This window comes from Pleuronectes platessa, chromosome 12 (assembly GCF_947347685.1).
Source record: "Pleuronectes platessa chromosome 12, fPlePla1.1, whole genome shotgun sequence".
Classification (NCBI taxonomy): Eukaryota; Metazoa; Chordata; class Actinopteri; order Pleuronectiformes; family Pleuronectidae; genus Pleuronectes; species Pleuronectes platessa.
Window position 1 is genome coordinate 3,225,936 of NC_070637.1, and position 18,046 is coordinate 3,243,981.

The following is an 18,046-nucleotide window of genomic DNA, read 5'->3' on the forward strand; positions in this document are numbered from 1 at the left end:
GCTCTGAATGAACACAGGACGACACAGGAAACTTTAAAACAATTCCCGTCAAAGCAGAGCCCTGCGTTGTTGCTGGGCTGAAACGCGCAGGCTTGTCATTGCCTCCAAAAATGCAGATTGAAATGGATTTGTCTGTTATGCCTTTTTTTCCCACCTATCCCTCTCTCTCTCTCCCTCTCCGGCTCTCCCCCAGTGTCTCTCGCCTACAATAGCATAGTGGCGAGATCCGCTCATTGCAGAATTCCGTTGATTGGCGAGAGAGCCAAAGGGAAAAACGGGATCAAAGTTCGCTGACATGCCGCGGCGATCAGGTGCACTCTGAGAACTCTGGGGGAGGAAAACAAATGTCTGGTCGTGATCTGCGGATGGAGGAATGAAGCACCCGGGAACTTTTTACAGATCTGGAAGAGTCGTACCCCTGTGATTGTGAGCATTCATGTGGGGTTCAGGGAGGCTTGGTTGCGAGACAAGACCAATCATTTGTCCTGATTCCCTGGGCTGAGAGGAGGCAAACAGAGGGGGACGGGACGAGCAAACCCCTCTATCAAGAACTGATCTATTTCCCCAAACAATTTAGTGTATTCATGAGGTTACGCAAATGTGGAGGCAGCGAAATTACCGTAATCAATTGAAACAGCAAGTGCGCTTCCGTGGCTCTGATTATGTGAAGATCATCTATCAGCCTGATGTCTATGTAGCGAAGAAAGGGGGGCACTGAATTACTGTTGAGTTTCAGTGAGAAGTCCATGATCATTGGGCAAAGGGAGTTTGGTCAGTGATAATAGGGCTCCTTGGTCTGGCGGCAGAAGTATTTTTCCAGACATTAGATAGCTGACTCTGTCCTGCTGGAAGGTGCTGTTTTGAAACTAAAACCCACACTGTCCAGACGATCTGGTGTGCCGTGTTCTCCCAGATATCCTTTTTTTTTCACTTGACAAAGGAAAAAAAAAGGCGAACCACAGTTCCTGAGGATAAACTGAGGATGGAGGTCAGGTACAACCAAGAGACGGAAGGGATGGTGCTGAAGAATGGACTAAAGGAGGGAAAGGATGGCAAGGACTCCCAGGGCAGCTTGTCCAAAAGCTTCCTCAAGGAGCAGCAGGACTCCTTTTCCTCCTCTGGGACTCTGGACAACTGCGAGAAGAACAGAGGGAGCACAGGGGACCCAGACTACTGCCGGAGAATCCTAGTCCGAGGTACGGCTCTTTCTCTCTCTCTTTTTTTGTTTCTACAACCTTGAGGCTTCATACTGTAGAGACGGCACAGATTTGATCTGAAATTATGAATTTCACAATTAGCTAAATTAGAGAATCCTCCAGACCAAAATTGTATAACATTTAAAATAACAGACATTGTTTTTTGGTTCATTGACTGAAGATGGACAATAACAACAAAATATTCCTTTAAATGAAAAAATCGGTAATGAAAACTGTGTTTTTAAATGTATATCTATGGAGCCTTTGGATAAAAGGACACCTTTTTTTTCTGCTCTTCAGAATGAGATATTAAATTTGTATTTCTTTTACTGTTGTTAAATATGTCTATATAATTGTAGGCCGTGAGATTTGTGATTTTATATTTGACTTTTTAAAAGTAGATCAGTGATAGAACAGTTTGAATCTTTCTTATGAATTTGTACCAGAACTTATGGTATTCTTTTAAGTTTAATGTTAGTTATTCAAATAAATAAAACAATCATGTATATTTCCTTGGTTAAGTTCAAAGTGTGACACAAATTTTAAGGATAAAGAAGGCTACATACAGCAGGGGTTTTATTTTATCTTTACCGCCTTATACTTTCAGGGGGATACATATTAAAATTAATACTACTTAAAATCAAAAAACGGAAGCTGTTTATAAAGTATTGCACAGAAATATATAAACCAAACATGGAACAGTGTAAATGACTGTCAGGTGCCTATAGAGAGTATTTCCTTCATGCACACTGTGTGTGTGTGTGTGTGTGTGTGTGTGTGTGTGTGTGTGTGTGTGTGTGTGTGTGTTTGGTTTGTGTGTGTTTATAATAAACACATAATAAATACAAGTTAATTAAAAACAGAGGATTAATTGCACAAGACATTATGAGACAGAGCAAACTGACTCCCTAAATTAAATTTTATATTATTTATTTTAATTTATTTAGTTTTTGGAAAATTGTTTCACAGATAAGTATTTATTATTTAGTTTCTTGTTAGTAGCACAATTATTGGAAATTAATTTCTTGTAACACTGGAACCACTTTATGCTCGATTTGAAAAATAACCTATTTAAGGTTTTAAACATTTTGCTCAAATTTCTTATGACAGCACAAATTGTTGTAATTTCTCTTGTGTGCTAACATGTGGATGAAACGAGTGAATTAAAATGGAAGCACATGATGTACATGTGATTTTAATTTCAAGGTTTCTTTATGTAATCTTCACTAATTGGATATGCACATTTGTCAGGAAATATAAATGTATTAATAAATAAATAATACAAATAAGTATAAAAGTATTATCATTTTAATAAAAGACTCTGACATATGTTTCTTATATTAAATCTAATAATTTCAAGCATTAAGTGCTGTCAGCTCATTGGTATATAATTTAAAGGAACAGTATTTGTCCATAATTAAATCCACAAATACTAAAATTCAGAAAGTAAAATCTGTATTCGAGTACATCTGTGCAATTGTGTGTATTCTGTATTATTGATACTGTTATTAATAGTATTATAATTTTTTATAACTGTGATGTTTGTTCCTATATTATAACAGGAAATTACATATTTTGATTGTTTGTGTGAATTGTTACTTGGTTGCAATCTTGGCTTCAACCTTGTTCATTTAGAGTGCTTATTGTTGCAGATGCTAAAGGCTCCATTCGTGAGATTATTCTGCCGAAGGGTTTGGATTTGGACCGGCCCAAAAGAACCCGCACCTCTTTTACTGCAGAGCAGCTCTACCGGTTAGAGATGGAGTTCCAGAGGTGCCAGTACGTGGTTGGGAGGGAACGGACTGAACTGGCCCGCCAGCTCAATCTGTCTGAAACTCAGGTATGTATTCATCACACTGGTCCCTGCTCATTTTCTAAATTCTGAATTTATTCTGCTTAAACAGGAAAATCTAGGGTGCAAAAGACTCAATTCATTGATTTGTTTTGAAATGATTTAAATTAATTTAATGTATTTTTTGTCTGTTTAATTTCACTCACTGTCTATTTTGACATCAGACAATCGTATTAGAATCTAAGACGACCACTCGCTTTGTAACAGAAGAAGGGGATTTTACCAATATGATCAAAGTCAATTAACTTGATTTGTAAGCCTTGACACAAATCACTAATCAATTTCATTTCAGACAGAACCTATTAATCGAAAGTGATTTTCTCACATATTAAGGAGTTTAAATCAAAGATTGAAGTGAGAATTCTGTGTTTCACAGCGGATCATTAAAAAAGATATGGGCCTGTTACTACAGATATGAATGAACATTTAATGGCTCCAATAATCAATAACAAATAGTTGTGCTTCTGGTTGTATTCACAGACTTGCCAGTTAATGAAGGTGTGCTTCTAATATAACGTTTTGACTATGAGAGCTGTGGTGATTCTTGAGCTTTTATTTAGGTTAATGAATGCACCACTGAACAATATTGAATTTGTTCCTAGTAAATTAAATCAATTGTGCTTCTGGATTAATTTCATGTTGTGGTTATTCGGCTTATGGAGTGTTATTTGACAATATTGCCTCAAGCTGCTAAAACAAAATCTGCCATTGAAAAAAACCCTGCAGACTTCCTACTCATGTCATATGTCTGGGGTCAGCAATGGGTCACGCAGTGTCCGCTGTGGTTGAACTGCATTTGCACTCTTACGTTTGACACCAGATTCCAGAGGACCACTCACCCTGTGATTTGGACTCAAGGGAGCCCAGGATGTCTGCGCCGGAGCATTGGTGTTATTCACCTATTTATGTGTTTTAAAAGTGTGCAATACGGCTAACGGGGCCCTCGGCTCGGCCTTTGGTGTTAATGTGTTGTGGCTTTCGATGCGGTTGAACGACGTTGACCTAAAGTGGAGGTCTTTGAGAAGACGGCCTTTTCCTCACAAAGGAACATCTTCAATCTGCGGCTTGATTTACATCAACCCCACGGGTCTTATTTTACTACTAATTCTGCACATTTGACTTATTTGCTTAAAGTTTAAACATTTTAACGTTTTAATAAGGTTATTGTTCATTTGAGTCACACAATTGTTGTTAAAGTCAAAACAAGTTAAGTGTCTGGAAATTTGGCTCATATAAAAGGCTTTATAGAAAACAACCTTTGTTTAGGCAGGACAAAGGCTTCAGGATTTTCTTTGAGTGTCTTCTTGTCCTGATGAAATACCTTTTATTGACAATAATGAAATTAACATGTGTTTTCCCCAACACTCGCTGGTTGTTTACATTACAGAATGACAGGGGTTTACCGTGTGTGCATTTATCTTTTGTTTGTGCTATTTGCTTCAACTTGTCAGAGAATTTCACCCCAAAATGAACAGGATTGTTCCTTCGGAGCAGTCTTTAAGTCACAAACAGAAAATACTGGATTGAGCGGCTGGACTTCTTCTCTTGACTTGAAATGGTTGTTAACAGAGGTTGAGGAGTGAAACCACAGACTGAAGAGAAAGGGAAAAAAAGATATTCAGATGTGATTGGACTGGGCAGCAGGATTGAGCTGGAGGCTCTCTGCTGATTGGTACATGGACATTTTGTTCCATAGGATCAGGTGAAATTACTCATGATATACAGGTTCAATACACAGGCAAGCCCGTATCTGTTTTCGTTTTGACATTTATTCAATTAAGTCGAACTGTTAAAATAAATGAATAGATCTGTCGAGCCAGATGAATGACTTGATTGAACATGTTAAATTACAAGGTTGGTGCTTTTGCTACAGTTTAATCATTGCTATAAAAATGAATGGATTATTTTTTCCATTCTTCAGTGTGAAGAACACATTTTTTACCATTTATTTTGATATTACATAAATGTCTGGAATATGCTGTACACAGACTGGAAGAGACATTGGTAATATTTCTGAAACAAATGGCGAAGATAATAATAATATCTTTTATTTCATTTCAGAGAGATTTTCCTTTCTGAAGTGTAATCATGGCAGCCTTGGATTTTTAAAAAGGGCAACTTCACTTTTGGGATTGTTCAGTTACCATCTGAGGCTCTTTGTAATATTGGCATATCATCTATATAGAAACATAATAATGGCTGCAACTTACAGTTATTTATAAATATTTTAACATTTCATCATTAAAATATCGGAAAGTAGTTTGAGGGTTCTGTTAGTTATATAACGGTGGTTTTCTCCAATAACTGTTTGTGGAAATATAAAACAGCGGTCTGCTACGCCATTATCAAAATCATTAGATATTTATTGTCTGTCAGTTTCCACTGATAATCTCATCTTTAAATAAATCACCATCATATCACAATTTTGCAATATAAGAACAACAATCTGGTTTGATCAAGTAAAACCAGCAAGCCGACAGAACAAAAATGTCTAAGACAAATATTACCAACGAGAGCTGGCGATTTGGATTTGCTTTTTGCAGGCTGAGATTGTTCCACAGTGTTCTGACATATGAAGTTCTGTGAGCCGTCTCCTCCATGACGTTTGATCAGTTACACATTGGACCAGATTTGATTGTGTGTCTATGTGTGCACATATCCCTGGATTAAGAGCTACAGTATGCATTAAAGACAACCAGCAGCAATCTGAATGCAGCAATTGGGAATGGGCAGGCACTTTGCCACTTATGCTCTCCAAACAAAAGCTTTGGATAATAGCTTTAACTTAATCTGTCAAGACACAGACTTGTATGGTTCATTGTGCAATTATCTCCAAGTACTGAGATGATCAGATTACTACTTGAACTATAATCACAGCAAATATTATGAAAGTTAATTATAGCAAATAGAAAAGTTTTAATTTCAATAGATTTTTCTATCTGTCACCTATCCAAAAGGTAATAGAAAATATGTGGTTGGGAGTTAATCACATGTGCAAGACTCAAATGTTAATCTTTAAGTCACAAGTCAGTCTGTGTTCTGATGACCTGCTCCAGTTTCTACATTTAAATCAGTCATGTAAAGTGAACTCAATGATGCAGGATGCTCACCAGTGATGCCGGTAACGCGCTACTTAGTAACGCGTTACTCTAATCTGACCGCTTTTTTCAGTAACGAGTAATCTAACGCGTTACTATTTCCAAACCAGTAATCAGATTAAAGTTACTTGTCCAAGTCACCTTGCGTTACTATTTCGGTATTTGTGGTTAGCCCGCTGGGCACGTCCTGCGGCTGGGGGAGCAGTCGCCCCGTCGCCCTCCTCACCACGCCGCCGGAGGCTCGGTGTGCGGCACTCCTCGACGTTTTTTTAGGTGGGGAGGTGCTCGTCCGCGGTGCGGGGGCTTTCCTTATAGTATGCCGCGGGGCGGTGTCCGTCGGCGCTGCGGAAGGCGGGGACCGGTTGGAGGGGACCGGGAACGACGGTCGGCGACAGCGACTCTGGACGTGTGTCGGGCTCTTCTCGCGGATCACCTCAGCTACAGCGCCCGTTAGGGGAACCCTCCGTTCGCGCGGGGGGGGGGGGGGGGGGCCCTCCGGCGGTGTCTAATAAAGTTAGTGTTGGCCAAACCGGTTGTCATTTTTATGTTGAGGCGGCGGGGGTGTTGTCGGCAGCTGCTGAATGTAACTAATAAAGTAACTTGTAATCTAACTTAGTTACTTTTAAAATCAAGTAACTTGTAATCTAACTTAGTTACTTTTAAAATCAAGTAACTTGTAGAGTAACTAAGTTACTTTTTCAAAGTAACTATGGCAACACTGATGCTCACACCTTAGACATCTTACTGATATTTAACATTAGCAAGTGAATGTGTTATGTCCAATGGCAGCATGGAAAACAAATGGCCACAAATTGTCATAACATACCTCTGATGTATACACGTCCTGATGTGAAAAACATGCGGATTGGAATTAGGGTTAATTAGAGACGTGTGGTGTGGATTTGCGTGTGAATGGTTGTTTGTCTCTGTATGTTGGTCCCTTGATACTCTGGCAAACTGTCTCTCGCTCAATGTCAGCACGACTTACAACTGTCATCGCTATGACAACAAAGTATTTAAATCCAAATGTTATTGTTGTTCGACTCGCCCCTTACATGATGTCAGTCTCTTGCATTGGCCTCTTATGTTGACCTGCATCAGTATGCAGTAACTTTATGAGAATTAAGTCAAAATCATCCAATCATGTCTCAAAAACAAAGCACAACTACACAATAAATGTGCAAATATTTAGGTAAAAAAGTCATCTGTCTAAGTCTCAGGTCATGAACACTTCAAGTCTTTTAGTCATAACTAACTCGACTCTGACTTGACTCAAGTTTCTCATTGTGTATCTCCCCAGGTGAAGGTGTGGTTCCAGAACCGGCGCACTAAGCAGAAGAAGGACCAAGGGAAGGACTCTGAGCTGCGTTCAGTGGTTTCAGAAACAGCAGCAACCTGCAGCGTCCTAAGACTGCTGGAGCAGGGGCGGCTGCTGACACCTCCGGGCTTGCCAGGCCTTCTACCCCACTGCAGCAGTGGCACTCTGGGCTCTGCCCTGCGCCCTCCCTCCATGGCCATGGCCAGCAATGGCAGCAATAACAGCAACAGCAGTGGTGGAGGCAGCACTGGCACGGCAGGCGGCAGCCCTCCTCTACCCACTGTCACCAGCTCAGGGACAGTGGCAGGCCTGCAGAGCTCATCTGCAGCACACAGCCTCTTCAGCTTCCCCATGCCCTCCTTACTCAGTGGCGTCGCCACCCGCATTTCCTCCAATCCCCTGTCCATGGCTGGATCGCTGGCTGGAAACCTGCAGGAACTTTCCGCCCGCTACCTTAGCTCTTCTGCTTTTGAGCCTTACTCACGGACCAATGGCAAAGAATCAATGGACAAGAAAATTCTGGAATGATGCCCTGTTTTCTCACAGATGGATTGTTTCCTCTGGACATGTTTTGGTTGTTTCCTTGGCTTTCATTGTCTGTGTTTGGTTTTGCTGAGTCTCTATCATCTGTCTGTGTCAAGTTCTGTAGCAGTTCATGTATTCCAGTTGCACATCTGGCACCCTGTACAAGGAAAAACACAAGACCTGTACAAGCTCAGCTAAAAAGGAGAGGGTGGAAATGGGAGGATTTTGCATTCATAAGTAACTAAAGATGTACAGACATTTTGAATCAGAAATCACTTTGAGGTGATCAATGAGGGATCTTTCAGGTTTCTGATGATAAAATCTCTGGTTATATCTGTTGGTCAATTATAATCATTTAGACAGGGTCTTAGAGAACATGGCTGCTTCATGCCGCAAAATCTCTACAAGGGGAAGTGGCATTTGGTTTACAGCAAGGGATATAGGATTGGTGACAGAAAGTGTTAAGTGATTGTACCTTATTGAATTTAGTTTCATTATTTGATTGTGTTGGGTAGTTGCATGTCCGGCAGTGAGTACATAAAGAGAAATAGCAGCAGCAGTTTGGAAGACCCTGTCAGCAAATCAGAATGTTTTAAATTTGAAATACATCATTACTTTTTTCAACAAAGAATTGGTGAAGAAAATTGCCTGTGTTCGAAGGTCACTGTAACAAGGCCAGTGTCAGAGTGAAACCCAGTGCATTACACATGCGAATACAATTTGCTTACGCAGATACCTCTTACAAATATTGATTTTACAAAAGGGATCATTTGTACATCCATTTGTATTAAATTTGGACCAAACCAAAACATAATCCAGAAAAGGTGTTATGATGGTTCAATTGTTGAGTGTTGTTTTCTCTGTGTTTTGGAGAAGATTTTTTTACATTTTACAACAAAACTTCGCTTTTTGGCAATTTCTCTGTCAGGCTGCGGCACCTGACTTTTTTGTTGCGTCTGTGATTTTAATAACACTGGAAGTTCTCAGAGTTTCGGTGTACAGTTTTAATTTCATGTGGAAGCTAATTCCAGGAATGAGTTACTGAAAGGGGGAGTCCTAAAAAAGGCTTTTCAGCATCAGTAAGCTGCTTGCTTTGTTGAACACTACAAGGTTTTTCATTAATTGAGGCTATAGTAACATTTCCTCTCTGTGTGAAACTTTCAGAATCCACACCTTTCATCAGAAGATTTACGCAGATCGATGCATGTAAAGACTGAATGGAAGTATTGTAGTATAAAAAGGCCTGGAAATGAGAAAAGTACCTTAAAATTGTTATTTTATTGTAAATTATTCAATTCTGTAATTAATAGACTATTAGTATCTGGGAAATAATGACTGAATGTATTTGCAGGGTTGAGGAATCAATCAAAAGCTCTTTGGTGCTGTCTTTGTGAAATATCTTGAAATTTGTGAAACGTGTGGTACAAATGTGCATATATATTATGTATATGGATACAATCAAAGTGTGATTTTCCTTTTTCTTTCAAACATGTTGCTATGAATTGAGTTATGATAAATGTCATGACTGTTAAACCTCCATGTTTTTTACACTATTTTTGGTAATATGACCTTCTAATGTTATCTTTCATCCTTTGATTACAGTGGAACAATATGTAGAGCTGGTGGTTTAAATTCAAACTTGTCTTATGATGGTAGGATTATAAAATGGGGCAAGAGGTTGTAAAAAAATGGGAGAAATACAAAAACTTTTAAAACAATTTCATCAGGACTCCAATGTCAATCATCAATAATTTTGCCATTTACTTTATTTATTAATACACAATGTATGAAATTAGTGAAAAATGGCATGACTGTCCTGATTCCCAAAACTCCAATCTGATGACATCAATGTCTTGTTTTCCTATGACCAACTGCCCAAAACCCAGAGATATCCTAGTTAAAAAGATCTAAAATACAGAAGGCAGGAAATTCCCACATTGAAATCTATAGAATCTGAGAATGAAAACAAGTTCTTTGTCATTTTTTTTTTTTTTTATTAGCTCAATATTTGATGTTTGTATGAAAGGGTTTTATTATTGTGACTAAGGGGAAACTAGTAAAACATCCAAAGGTCAAATAAAAGAGTTGCCAAATTGCCCCTTCTCAAATAGAAAAAAGTGCTTCATATAGATGCTCTGTATGAATGGGTTTGTGAATGGGTGAATGTAAAACTGTCTTACTAAGAGCTTTGAGTGGTCATCAAGAATAGAAAACGTCTATATAATACAAAAATTTACCATTTACTGCTGTGAACTTCAGGAGCAATACTGAGTTTTGCTTCTACGGCAGGCGGGCCCACGTTTTTAATAAGTGATCAACACATCGTTCGGTCTTTTTTTTTTAAAGATTATTTTTTGGCATTTTATGCTTTTATTGATAGTTTAAGAGACAGAGTTGAAATGGGGCAGAGAGGGGAGTGACATGCAGAGAACGACCGCGGGCTGGAATCGAACCCGGGTCCGCTGCTGGCCGAGGCCCATGGGGGGGACGCCCTACCAACCGAGCTAAGGGCGCCCCCCACATCGTTCGGTCTTAACCAGAGAAAGGCTGTCACCACTAAGAGCTGAGCACTACCTTGATCTTGTTTGTTTTGAGGGTTAAAAAATAATTTAGAGTGAAAACTTCTCATAAAACAAACTAGAATTGAACAACAGTATATGGGGAAGAACAGTGTTTTACTCTAGTAAGAACCATCTATCAATAAAGAGCTCTGTCACTGAAACTAAATCATTTTAGACACCTCCCTGTTTGGACAGTCATTATCAAAATGACTGTTCACACTTAATCTGTGCACTTAATAGGAGTTGAGTCTGCAAGGGGACGAAAGGTCCTGGATGAGCCTGCTGTACGGTGACCGAGGTATGCAGCAACAGAGCTTTACTGATTGGGCCATCAAAAAGAGAAAAACATCTTTCCATGACACCATGAAAAGAGTCAGGTCATCTGTTTTGTTTTTTTAAGTGTCTTAAATAAAAGCTGGAAAACACATTTTAGAGCATTATCAAATCATAAATCCAGAGCAACTGTATTCAAAGGCGTAGCAGAGGATATACAGCACAAGCCCCTGTTCAGCAGTGTGGTGTGTCCTCTGTTGCCAGTGGTGAGAAGTGATGATATAAATGTAATCAAGTAGTGTACCTGTACCTGTATCTGTAATTATTTCCAATCAATGATATTTTCCACTTATACAAATTGAATTCAGTTCAAAGGAAATTGTTCTTTTAATCCATAAAATATATGTAATAACTGTGCAAAATAACCTGACTATGATTTTTACACAGAAAACATATCCGCCTAATTTTAAAGTTGGTAAATTATACTACTATACTTTGTAGCCATCATAATGCTCTCCTGCCTGATTAATAGCAGTCTAAAATATAATACAGAATGATAAAGCACTTTGTGGCTGTTATTAGGACCTGTCCCACCACTGGCTGTGAACAGACGAAATGGACTTCCGAGCTGTATGGTCTTGGTGCAGAGATGCTGCCGCAAGTTTAAGTTTGTTCTTAATATTCAGACAATTTAGTAATCTGTCTGAGTTGAGCTCTGCGTCTTACAGCAGATTAATCCCGGCGGAATCGCAGGGACTGTCCGGGAACAGAAAAAAAACTGAGGCCCCTTTTGTGAGCGGAGCCAAAGAAACCAATCCTCCCCACTGTGTCTTGGGAAACTCCCCAGAAGAGAAAAAAAAAGGTCACACTTAACGCCTCCTACCCCCTTTCCAACCCCCACAGCCACCCCCACCCATTCTCTCCCTTCACCCCAAAGTCCAATTAGAAGGAAGGTCAGGGATGTTTTTATAAGTGGGGGGTTTCGGGGGGAATGCAGGTTATGTTTGGCGCGGGGCTGTCACAGCTTCAGACCACCAACACATTTTCTCCCATCACATGGCCCCTCCTGTTTTAGAGATCAGGTTTTTGGAGGTGGAAGTAAGGCTACATCCTGTTTTGTTGTTAGTATCTGTTTTTTGTGTGAGTCACATAGTGGATCTCGGGATTAACAGGCTGACAAGTCTTACTTTAAGAAATTCTACCTGGTAGCGCATTGATCTGGTCACATTAAGCTGTGCAGTGCAACAAATACAGAGGATTCCCCTCTCAGCCTCCCAGACCTGTGAAGCAGTGTGGTCACTCATATTACTTGCAATGGAGTTTTTAAGTAAAGCTATTGTCATTTAGCTATTTCGCTATTCTCTTTGATTACTTCCTTAGTCTTTTCTTTGCAAGGTGCACTATTAATTGTTCCATCTTCACAACAGCTATGCTTGTTTAATGCTTGTGTAATTTATAATCTATAAATGTTGTCTTTCAGCTTGTTGTTTTGGATCATTCTCAAAGATCAGTAAAAGCTAGCTAGGTGGTGAATATTAAAAATCATCAAAAATAAAAACCACAAAACCCCTAAAAAACTTCCAACACACAAATTTTTGAAATAAAAAGTGTGGATTGAAAACTAAAATTATGTTAAAATATCTTCATAGCTGTTGATAAGAGATGTTCTATTTTTTAGGGCACCATTTGAGTGCTGTGGTGCATATTAAATTAATTTGAACAAATGAAAGATCAGGTGAAAAAAGTAATTCCAACTTATCAAAAGCTGCCTTGTAGGTGAAAGACATATACGACAGTTGTGCTACAGCTGAAAAGCCAGTCCCTCACTGACGGAGCCCTGGGAGAATTCTACCTGATAACATAAACAATTGAGTGCACTTCATATAAAACACCACACTAATAAAATAGGCCACCACATAAATGTGACATTCTGCACTTACTCTGACCCTTCACTTGTTTACAATGAATCACACAAAGGCAACATGATGCCGCCTCTGTCTGTGAGTTATATAACACACCAGTGTTTCAGGTAAAGAGGCATTGTGAGGACCACAACATCTTCGGCATCCTGTCCCACCATGCTGGCTCTCCCTTCTACTCAAGCAACAGGTAAACCATAAATGTGGAACAACGAAGCCCCCTCTGTTTGTGTTTAGTCTTGGCACAACATTCCCACCTTTAGCCGCTGTATGAACAGGGCTAATATCACCATCAGTAAATGGGCCGCACTTGTGACTGGAGGTTACCACCAGCTGCAGCGTTGGAAACATAGAGACACGATTAGAACCCGGAACCACATGACATCAATTCTGCAATCAGCAATACAAACAGGAAGGTGTAATTATAAAATATATAATACTTAATCAAACAACTTTTGAACAGTGTGCACAAACCTACAAAAACAAAACCCTCTATAAGGGACATATTAAAACATTAATATTGCATATTTTGTATCCATGACTAGCCAACAAGAAAATCTACTCAATAGTTGGCTGTATTTCTTTGTAGTAGAATAAGGTAATGTCCAAATGAAAAAGCTCTTTAAGAATATGAACGCTAAGTTGCATTTGATTATATCAACAAAGATATTGTCAACAGACAGCACAATGATAATAGAAATTATTGCAAACTATGTTCAGTTACTGAGTTTTTGAATGCTTAATATCAGAGTTTGAAGAATGCTCAACAATATTGGATGACGATCAGCGAACTTCTGAGATTGTCAGTGCATCATGCGATGGTCAAAAAGGTAAGCTGTGAATGTGGAGCCAACATTAATCTTACTTGTTTGCTGCCTTCAAATGGGGCCTTGTTTACTGTGTTCATGAGAAGAGTCTATGGCTGTGTCTCAATCGGTCGAAGGACCTGGTCCACGCAGCCGGCGACAGCTGCATCCTCTTACAGCCGAGAAGAAGACATTCTTTGGTGGATTCAAAAACATCAAAAGAATGTGTTTTTAAGATGTGAACTGCCGGCTGTTCGGTTGCATTCTTAGATTTAAAAATGAATTATTCGTAAGTTTTCTATTCGCTTCGTCTCTAAAGAGCCTTCGAATTGAAACAGTCTAGTTGCCCCGCTGTGACTAAATTGGTCTACAAATGCAGCTTCCGAAGGATGCTGCCCCAAATTGAGACACAGCTTCTATGAACCCCCTTTGATGGATTCTTGATCTTGGACCTTGGAATTTTATTAAATGTCTCCAGTTATGTCTGGCTTTGGATGTAGATTTTCTGTCGGAGGACTTTTAAGCCGTCTCATCGTTTTTCTTTCTCCTTATACCTTTGCTTTTCCTGCAATGCTACAAATGTTGGCTATCACTCTTGATGGATCCAAAATAAGTTCCAGACATCTTGAAATGGTGAGTGTGTCCAGCTGGATGATAATACATGGATCATTACATAGACATTGACACTGTGTATGAACAAATAAGCAAAGCCTTCAACTAACTCTGCAATCGGTAAGAACTCAAAATGTATAGAAGTCATACATTTAAAAGAAATCATGAAAAAAAGTAGACAGAAACTTCACTGCTGATTAAAATAAACAAATCCAAATAAACAAAATTGGATTAAAGCGAACTAACTGCTAAAGCTACATCAAAATCAGGGGCTAGAACCAAATAAATGAATCTGAACCAAAACACTCATTTGGGAGCTAGAAAGCAAAACAATAAGCTAAAGAGTCTAAAGATCTTCTGCGCAGGAACACAGTGATAGTGACTTTATGAATTTACGATGAAGCCAGAAAATGGCGTCATGAATAGTTAAAAGAGGCGAGGTATGATACAGGACTACAGAAACGACCTTAAGCTTATATAGACTGAAAAATAATCTATGATCATATGGCAGGAATAACGCTATAAATCATATAGTGTAGTAATGCATTGACTTTTGCTTCGTCATGATGACATCATTAGGAAATGGTGTTGGCATAACATGATTGGGGCATATTTAGTGAAGAGGGGATGAATTGCCCCTCCGATGCTTGTCATTTTAAACTGTTGATTTTAGCGGTTTTAAAGTTAAGGGAAGATATTGGGTTTGGTCAAAAGAAAGAGACCTCAGATGTACAATCAAACCATCCCATCCCCACAAAGCATTTTTGCTTGATGGTGGGCGTGCTAGATGTTTGGTGCCAGCACGATCACCATAATGACAACAATCTTACAGTTCCATGCTTGGGACACACTAAGTCTGCTTTCAAGAATATGTACCATGCTAGCTATCAATACAATGCTAAAGAGAAGTACATAGGACCAGACGAACACAAACCAGGTTAGCCAGCTGCCTCTGTCTACACGATCACAACATACTGTCATTAGCTAGTGCCTGTGCTTGCTTGCTTTGTTTGACAATGATTTCCATGGCTGGTGCTTCCTTTTCCTTTGCAACCTGAGTTGCATTCAGTGCATAAGTGTGAGTCCAGCGTAAAGGACACACTACCTCCAACAGAGGGATGAGGGGTTGGTTAATGTAGTTCCTGGTTACCATCAGTAATTTAACTTACATTAGGACACTGTGTGAGCCTATTAACAACAACAGCAGCAGACATACAAAATTATGAATATTATGATATCTATTTTGCTTTGAAGGTTGGATATGAAGTGCTTGAGGGATGTCACATCCCTCTGAACTCATCATAAAAGACCGAGGGACAAAAACAGTTTTTTCTAAAATGAGGGCACTGCTCCTGTAGGAAGAAGCCCTTCACTTGCATTAATTTGCTATTTTTTGCATGCAGTCTGAAACGTTTGGATGAGCTCTCCAGGGGCTGCCATCAGCCGCACCATGGCAGTGCTTACCACTTCAATCTGTAGTGCTTTTCCGCCATCAGAGAGCTGTAGTGTGTCTGTATGTGATGTGTGGCTGCCAGCGTGTCGGTTGTGCGGGGGGCCGATTCAAAATCATCTTCAAACACTCGCTTACAAGCTATTGTGCAGTACGTGCTTCGTCAAAAGAGAATGGCTCACAGCATCAAAAGTGAGGAAACAGCAAAGCAAGAGATTTTAGGAGGAACGTGAGCGCAATCATTTCATTTTACTTGTCACTCAACCGTTTGCTCACCAGGACACTCTGTTGGTGTTGTGTGTGTTGGGGGACACACAAATACACACACAGAGCAAATTTACATTGTATTCAACAGAGGTTTTTAGGTCTTTGAGCTACAAATCTCTTAATGTTTCAGAAAGATTTGACAGACTATCTTATGAACAGTGTCATTACTGTCAAATAGTGAAAGGCTACTTTTTTCCCCTCGACTCTGAGAAGAGAACCAGGCCTTTGTTTCATGCACAGGTATTTTTTCATATTTTCACAAGAAGCCTCTCTGTTTTCTGCTCTGTTCCCATTTTGCATTCCGTTTGATGCAGCTTGCAGCTAGTGCATACTTTCTCTGTGTACCTGTTGTGACAATATTACACAAATTGACATTTTAACACACAACACTGATCTGCTGTTTAGAGCAGTAGTTTCCAAACTAGGGTCAGGGTCCCTTCGAGCATCTTGAGAAAACATCTTGTTTGGGGGGTAAAATGTACACAGAAAAAGCCATTAGAAAGTGAATTTGAGCAATAAAATTATAATAATAATAAAATAAAATGTCACCCTCCTTCAAATTGTATCTGTCCACCACAGGAAACGTTGCAACATGTGCATGTAAGTGATTTTTTTCAATTTTCGAATCAATATCTTTTATATGTTGCCGGCTCAGGGAATAAATGGGGTCGCCAGTCTCTGGCACCGTTACTTAGGAGGTCGGGAGCTGAAGAGTTTGTGCAATAATATTGTTCTCTGTCATTATTGTAAATGGTTTTGTATTTATATAGCGTTTTTCTAGTCTTGATGACTACTCAAAGCTCTTTACAGTACAGTTTTTACATTCACACATCCATTCATACAGTGCATCTATGAGCAGCACTTTTTGGTTCTATGAGGGGCAATTCTGGGTTTAGCATCTTGCCCAAGGACACTCCGGCATGCAGATGGGAAAGACTGGGGATCGAATTGCCGACCTTCAGGTTGGAGGACTACCGCTCTACACCCCTCAGCCACAGCCTCCCCTCATTAATAAAGTTCTGTTTCTTCTGGCTCTCTGGGTCAATGCAGACTCTTTGAAACTCTACAGTTCCTGTATAACTTAAAGCGACAGTGTAGGGAGTATGGTATGAATGTGTGGAAACATTCACATGACAGGCATCATAATACAGGATATTTGCCAGGTTGTGCAGTAATATTAGAATCTGTGACAAAAAATTCATAATTAAAAGTATGCCACCATCGTGTTGAGGATATGTCAAGTGCTTGACTTTTAATTAATTTAAATTTGTATTCAATGCCTTGCAACTTCCTTCATCAATAATGACGAAAGGGATACAAGTGTGAGTGTGAGTAGGAAGAGTTTTCTGTTTATATCACTTGATTATCTCTTTCTCAAGTGTGAGATAAAGGAGATTAAGATCTAATTCTACATAGCAGATACTTAAGTCTCCACTTTTGTAAGCCGCATCATCTCTTTCTCATTCTGTGCAGTATTAAAGTGAAATGAGAAAGTCACTTTACACTGGAGACAGAAGGCAACCAGCCACCAACATGCATCTTTATGCATAGTGCTATTCCAGCTGATGACCTTTGTCATATGTCACAGCCATCTCTCTGAACACATTTCCTGTCTGGTTACTGTCAAATAAAGGCAACAAACTAACAACACTTTAAGCTAATGACCTTGTGAGCACTGACCTATGCAGTTCAAGGTGTGTGGGATTATTTGTATTGCTGCTGGACCAAGGCTACATTCAATTCAATTCAATTCAATTTTATTTGAAAAGCGGCAAATCACAATATACATTATCTCAAGACCTTCGATTTTTTTATTACAAAGAAACCCGACAGTTCCCACTGTTGGGTTTCTCAACATACTGTGGTGTCCTGTCATGTTAGTTTGTTAATTTCAGTCTCCTCAGTGTATTTTCTGTTTCCTGTTTTATTTTGTAGTATCTGTCCCTTGTGTGTGGTTTCTATCTTCACTTCCTTTCGGTGATTGTCTTCCCAGTCCTCATGTGTTTCACCTGGGGTTAATTGTTCCTGCCTTCCCTCTGTGTCTATTTAAGCCTCTGTGTTCCCCAAGCCCTTTGTCGGTTTGTACTCGTTGTTGTGCTACTCGTTTCTACGTGAAGTCTTCTTAGGTTTGTTTGTTTCTTGCTGTCTCGACCAGCTTCCTCGTTCCTT

At 39.5% G+C, this 18,046-nt stretch overlaps 1 protein-coding gene across 1 annotated transcript; it reads left to right on the top strand.

The window, feature by feature from the left end:
* The first annotated feature begins 982 nt into the window (after positions 1 to 982).
* On the top strand, positions 983 to 7,992 carry vax1 (ventral anterior homeobox 1). Its single transcript, XM_053436837.1, has 3 exons — positions 983 to 1,196; positions 2,849 to 3,036; positions 7,447 to 7,992. Exons 1-3 carry the CDS (start codon positions 983 to 985, stop codon positions 7,990 to 7,992), a joined length of 948 nt encoding a protein of 315 aa, XP_053292812.1.
* Positions 7,993 to 18,046: the final 10,054 nt, after the last annotated feature.